The sequence below is a fragment of the Aplysia californica genome, unplaced genomic scaffold (assembly GCF_000002075.1).
Source record: "Aplysia californica isolate F4 #8 unplaced genomic scaffold, AplCal3.0 scaffold00498, whole genome shotgun sequence".
Lineage (NCBI taxonomy): Eukaryota > Metazoa > Mollusca > Gastropoda > Aplysiida > Aplysiidae > Aplysia > Aplysia californica.
Genome location: NW_004797768.1, coordinates 551561 through 558374, shown reverse-complemented (window position 1 = coordinate 558374; position 6814 = coordinate 551561). Strand labels below are relative to the sequence as shown.

The 6814-nt window shown below is 38.8% G+C and overlaps 1 protein-coding gene across 1 annotated transcript in view; it reads right to left on the bottom strand.

Moving 5' to 3' along the window:
- Window positions 1-3268: 3268 nt before the first annotated feature.
- The window catches only part of LOC101857666 (nardilysin), a 54608-nt gene continuing 51062 nt past the window's right edge, over window positions 3269-6814 (bottom strand). The window contains exons 31-32 of the mRNA XM_005105881.2: window positions 6466-6558; window positions 3269-4278 (exon numbers count right to left, since the gene is read on the bottom strand). Of these exons, the coding sequence (XP_005105938.1) occupies window positions 4036-4278; window positions 6466-6558 (336 nt within the window). The 3' untranslated portion in view covers window positions 3269-4035. The remainder of the gene's footprint in view (window positions 4279-6465; window positions 6559-6814) is intronic.

Genomic DNA, 6814 nt, shown 5'->3' with positions numbered 1-6814 from the left:
GAAGGACTACACCCTGAAAGTCCAAATTCAGGTCAACATTATTTCTTGATGGGAAAAGTAAAGTTCAGCTGGATCGGAAAAGTAGGGTCAAACATTATGGATTTTGAGACGTACGCATTTTTGGGTCCTCCACGCTCTCTTACAACTATTCGTTTGTTTTAGTTAAGTAGGCCCCTATTAGTTTTACGGCACTTGCAACACATATAAAAGCCGAAGATTAGAGGTGTTACAAGAGAGTAACAAACGTATAAAAGAATGAGGGGAAATAAAGAGAATAGATGTTTGATAGGAAAGAAGAAGCAAACCACACCAGACCAGAGCACCCGCCAACCACCCACTTACAACTATTCCACTGCATGAGAACCCCATAAAGCCTTATTTTGTCAGACATTGAGCACGTTAGTCACCACATATTATCCTTATAAAGTCTCTTTTTTTCTTTATTATGTGTTCTCTCTATAGGCCTACAGTACTTTTTTTTTTTTTTTTTAAAACAACTCCACTATTTTTTAGTAGTGTTTTACGGCACTTGCAACACAATAAGGTCGTATAAGTGCAGAAGATTAGAGGTGTTTCATGTACAAGGAAGTAACAAACACAAAAAGGACGAGAGAGCAGGACGATAGATGTTTGATAGGAAAGAAGGAGCAAACCACAGCAGAGCACCCGCCAACCACCCACCCACTATTTTTCATCCGATCTTGATGAAATTTTCACAGAGTGGAGAGAAGATGTAACACTATAGAATGATTTGTTGACTTGACAATAAAAGGAATACATTTTTGTTGGGGTTGTCTGGAGTGTGGACTTCCTATGATTTTTTTTGTGTGCAACCCTAAATATTAGGCCTATACTACAACGAAAGAAAAATCATTAAAAAAATTCTAACAGACGATTTTGTAGAACTATTGTTTGCTAAAATACGTGCAAAATAACCATTATTTTTAAAAAAATTATTGAGGTCTCAACTGTATAAGAGAGTGTGTCAACAAAACCCAATATGACCGTCGTCTCCATACCAACAAAACTTTTTTCTCTTCTGAAATTTGTTTGTAGATTTGAAGACTCTCTACAATGTTAGTTATATGTGTGAAATTTGGTAAAATTTGATCCCCAAATAACTGAGAGACATAACTGAGAGAGCCGTCAGATATACATGTATTCAAAATGTGAAGAATACAACTCCGGGGGCACAAAATGACCCCAGGCCGTACAGGTAGGGTTAAGCGAAAACGTCAAGCACGCAGCTTCATTGAGGATGACAAGAAGAAGAAGCGCAGTCCTGGTCAAAGAGAGATAACTGTGTTGTATCAATGTTGTACAGGTAGAAGTGAGTTGTTTCCCATGATAGTTCAAGCAAACTTCTTTATCCGATTTTTCTTAGATTTAACCCTATCCGTAAGCCACAGGGTCATTTTATACCCCCCCCCCCCCCCCGGGTTGTACATGTATTCTTCACATTTTAGAATACTTCTAGTAAGAAGATCTCTTTTAACAGTATTTTACTCAAAAAATAATTTTGACAGACTGCAATGCAAAGCGTACAGATCGGATTAACGAGTAAATTTCCGCTTTAGAAAGTGGTGGCACAGAATTCCCCACTTCGTATGGATACGATAGTTAAACAAGACGCATGGATGGGGTTAATAAGAGTTTTACTGCACTTGCAACATAATATGGTCATATAAGTGCTGAAGATTAGAGGTGTTACAAGAGAGTAGCAAACATAAAAATAAAAGGAGGAGAGATAAAGGTGACAGTTGTTTAATAGAAAAGAAGGAGCAAACCACACCAGAGCACCCGCCAACCCCCCCACATCTAGTTTTTCTGTTTGATTACGTTGACAGTTCAGTGAACCGTGAGATAAGCGCAATACATGACGCCATTTTGATCGTACGATGTCTGAAACGGACAGACGAGGCTTAAAATTTGGTGAGAGGAGCTCTTCTGCCGTACACTTGACAAAATGCCTTTTTCTTATTTACAGAAGTTTCTAGATAAAAAGGCGTTTTGTAGGAATAGCCATTTAAAAAAGGCGTTCTTCCAAAATTTGTATTCTAATTTATTCAAAAACTAGTCTCAGCTTCAGGTTCCAACAGTGAACTTCGGATGAGTGGATCTTTTTTTCACTCCCCCAACAACATCAACTCATCCGTAGCCGACTGTAGATAGCAGTTTTGTTTTGAGAAAGGACTAGAAATCTAATAGATTAGAATTTTGTCCTGGAACACAACTAGGGTACACATACGTCCCTTGACTTTTAATTTCTTCAACGGTGTTTTTAATAGGTGCAACACACTCATCTTTAGTCGAAGAGACTTTTCCGATTCCAACTCTCAAGTGGCCAACTGACGAGCAGAAAACAAGCAAACTATCATCATGACAGTTATCCACAATAGAGGCAATTAACAGCATTATGAAACTCAGACAGTTAGTTTCTTTCTTGTACCCTTTTCGCTAAAAGCATGATGATGGAAGGATATTGTGAGAAGACGCAAGCCAAGCATGATGAACAAGTATGTCATAACACAACTGAACAACAGGAAACATTTGTTTAAATCTTTAATTTTATTTGTTATCACCGAAAAAGAAGGGTATAATTTTGTACAGATATTCATTTTATGAAAATATAACAGTTCTCTGAAAATAAGAAAGATGTCCAAATTTTAAAAAGTATATCCAATTCATGATAATAATCCCAGCGGGGAGAAAGAATCAGAGAACATTGTGTGTTTGATGCAAGATATTTGTGTTTTTGAGACTTGAGACGGACGACACTGATGTGTCAAAGGCCATGCAGTATGCAATGTTCAATTTTGATGAAATGTGTGTGTGCCTAAAGAAAGGTACCAAAAGTCTCCAAAGATCATTTTGAGCTACAGGCTGATAAGGACAAAAAATCACTTTTCGTTTTACCAAAATGTGTTTCCATAAAAAATTATAGTTCCACCATTTTTTAACAATGTGTAAAATGGGTTTTCATTTATTTGACTTCTAAACATTTTGTTTTGAATAATTTTGAGACTAGGGTATTTTTTAAAGAGATAATGAAAACTGCTTTTAAAAGGTGTTAAAATCTATTCTTCAAGCATGTTTTCTCTTCCCCTCTATGTTTTATCATTGAATTCTAATCATGATATTGATGTCAACTGAATGCCAAATTGGAAATTAATTTTCCATTAATAAATAAATACATTAGAAACAATTGAATCATCATTTTTTTCAAGTTTGTATGTGTTCTAAACTTAAACGCTAATTTTTTCAAAATACGATCTTTATACCCTACCTCGCAAACAGTGCAGTATCTCTAAAACTACTTGAGATATCTCAAAAATTCAAAAATCACTGTATTCAGCATTGAATGTTCTAGTAGGTACAACCTTCAACTTAAAACGGTTAAAATCCGACTTATGGTACCTTTCTTTAGGCATACACACATAGAAAAAGAGCCAGCTTTTTGCCAATAAGGTCCGATTTAGAGTTGTGCTTTTAATGAATGTTTTACCATGACTGATAATAAAACGCACAGAAATGGTCATACATATTTGTTGTTATGTTGTTATCGATCCAGGTCATACATATTTAAAAGCTTAGCGTAAGACTACAAAACACCCTATTTTATAAAGTGATGCATAACAGTCTTACATCAAGCAGTAGGAATAAATAAACCCTACTCCAGGTGACCTACAGAGATAAAACTTTGAGTTGGCTCTTGAACCAGGCCTGATTTCATAGGGCAATAGTAGAATTTTACTTTCCGGGAATTAAGTTTTGACTTGTCGCAGGATATGTATTGTTGTGACATATCTTTACCATTGAGAACCACTGAAATGTTGAATAAAAATCAACTCGTGATGATGAGCCATGGCTTTTAGCTCTCCCTTTAGCAAAAATCAACAATTCTTTTTGGGCAACATTTGAGTTCCATTTTCATTTATTCAAGTCTTATCTCAACTGATCATGTGAGATGTAGGAGCAAAAATAAGTCTTACTCCACAATGGTTTAACCCTAGAACGTCATCAGTTAATCAAAACTCAACTTTTAATAACGTGCTGAGGCAAGGCCTTCAGCTGGCTCTTGAACTGGCACAGGTTTGTGATGTAGTTAGAGCCGTGGTCCTGAGGCTTCGCCACACACTCCCCCTCACAGGCGGGGTCTGGCCGGCCGGGTCGTCCCATGGGCATGCAGGTCTTCAGACCCTTGATCAGACTGGAGATGGTGGAGAGGGAGGACTCCCCAGTGGCAAACTGACACTTGTCTTTGGAGCAGCCCTCCACCTAGGGAATAGCACATTTTTGTTTCGTCTCAGTAAGCGTTTTTCTGCACTTGCGTAACAAAAGTAGGTCATACAAGAGCCAGCCAAAGATTACAGAGTATTACTAGAGAGTAACAAACACAGGACAAAAGGAGAGATAAGGACGAGAGAAGTTTTGTTGTAGTAGAGGTTTTACGGCACTCGCAACTGCATAAGGTCATTGGAGCGCAAGAAGATTAGAGGTGTTACAACAGAGTAACAAACAAAAAAGAAGAAGGGGCGATGAGGACGATAGATGTTTGAAATGAAAGAAGGAGCAAACCAAACCACACCAGAGCACCTGCCAACCACCCAGAGTGGACAGCACATAAAACAGAAAGGGAAGAGTGTTTTGAATTGTTTAAGTTCTCCTCTTATAGAAGGTTCATACGAATTCCTCCAAGAGTCAGATCATAAGTGCCTGTGGTATAATGGTTGGGTGCGTTGATACCACCTGCTACAAACAACCTAATTAATTATCTCAACTGTGTCAATAAGGCTGTCCCCGTCGTTTTAAGCAAGAAAAATTCTGAATATATGCAAACTGAGCCCAGAAATGTGAAATTATGTGATTCTGTTAATTTTAACAAAGAATGATAAAGGAAAATAATCAGAAATTATGCAAAAAATGATCAAATTTAGCTAAATTATGCGGGGTGCATTAAACCATGGAGACAGATAAGGGTATAAAAGCTTATAATCAAAATTGAATTTAGAAATTCTCATCTAAATTTACGATTCGTTCCTTGCAGAATCTACAGTATTTTAGCCTGCTATGAGAATATCACTATCTATCTGGACAAGCATGAAGTTGAGAGTATAAAAGGGCTGTCAGTTTACGAAGGGTTCCTCTATTTAATAGCCCCGACTACCAAACATCAAGAGAAAAGATTCAGCTGAGCGATCAGTGTTTGAAAGTGTCTTTTTGTTAATGATTTATGTGCACATGACGTATTTTAAGCCGTGTCTCCTCTCACTTTCTCTCTCTCTCTCTGTGTGCCTTTGTGTGTACAAATTCAAACCCATCTGAACTTAAAAGGTAATTTCATGAAAATTTGTAGGATCAGAAGTTAAATATGGCGGGAAAGGGAGGGAGAGGGAGAGGGAGAGGGTGAAAGAGAGAGAGAGAGAGAGAGAGAGAGAGAGAGAGAGAGAGAGAGAGAGAGAGAGAGAGAGAGAGAGAGAGAGAGAGAGACAAACAGACAGAGAGAGACAGAGAGACAGAGAGAGAGAGAGAGAGAGAAATCAATTCAAAAGCATCTCAAAATCAATTCAAAAGCATCTCAAACTGTTACCACACACATTTAGCTAAAAAAAAGCACAAGCCAGCAGATGCTGAATAACTGGCATTTAAAAGTAACTCCACTGTAAGCTATGGCAGACATTCAGCACATTTCTCACCATGAGCGACGAGAGATGTCTCCGCCATGATGGCGACAAAACAGGTGAAAGAAGGAAAATATGCCCCCAAGCTACAGAAGCATGGACTAACCAAGTTTGAGTTCGTTCCACAAGGTTCCCAACAGAAAGAAAGTGAACGAAGCCATAGAAGACCAGAGAGGAGGCACATGGGAGGTAGCTGCTGACTTAAAGGGCTTTGAGAGATTCTTCCCCATTTCGACTACAAAAAAGCCAGACTTATGGGATGAAAAAGAGAAAGAGTAGCACCTGGTGGAGCTCACGGTGACCCACGAGGACAATATCTATGCTGCACATGAGCAGAAAGAAAACCGATACGAGGCATTTGTCGAAAAAAGTGACGAGCAGGGTGGAAAGCAACACATTTTTCGGAAGAGGTAGAATGCAGAGGTTTTATAGCAACTTGCATTCGTAAGTGGATGAAAGTGGCAGGACTTACTGCAAAGAAAAGTAACGAACTCATAAACTCCCTTCAGGAGACAGTAGAGAAAACCAGTCACTGGATCTGGTTGAAGCGAGAGGACGCAGGCTGGAATGAATCCTAAGACTAAGAGTTGGTAGCAGAGGAAAACAGTCGGACTAACATGGAGTCCTCACATCGGTGAGAAGGCTTGGTGTGTCAGAAAAGCTGTAGAGAGGAAGAGCCCGAAACAGCAACGCATTCTCTCCTGATGATCTCCATGCTAGAGTCCGGGATACGGAGCGTTCGGCTGTGAGCAGTGCATACGGCTGTTTTAGACTATATTCTCACCATGAGCGAGAGCTGTCTCCGCTCATCAGCAATCAACGTGTTTTTGCACCAGTCTATCAGATCTCCCTGAGTTATGCTTTCAAGAGCAGCAAACTGAAACAAAAAGAAAATACAACAATATCCTTGTAACAATCATAAACCGAAAGAAAAAGTACATGAGATATGGCGTGCCAAATTTGAACTACATGACCTCTTTACAGGTCTGCACAAGCTTGGAAGTTTGAAAAAGAATCAAATTTTAAAGTTGGCATTATTTTGAGATCAGTTGAGAAAGTTTCAAAGGGTACCGCATGGGTCTCAATATTCCGCTATTTAGCGGATTTCTGCTACCGCCATTTCCTCCGCTAAA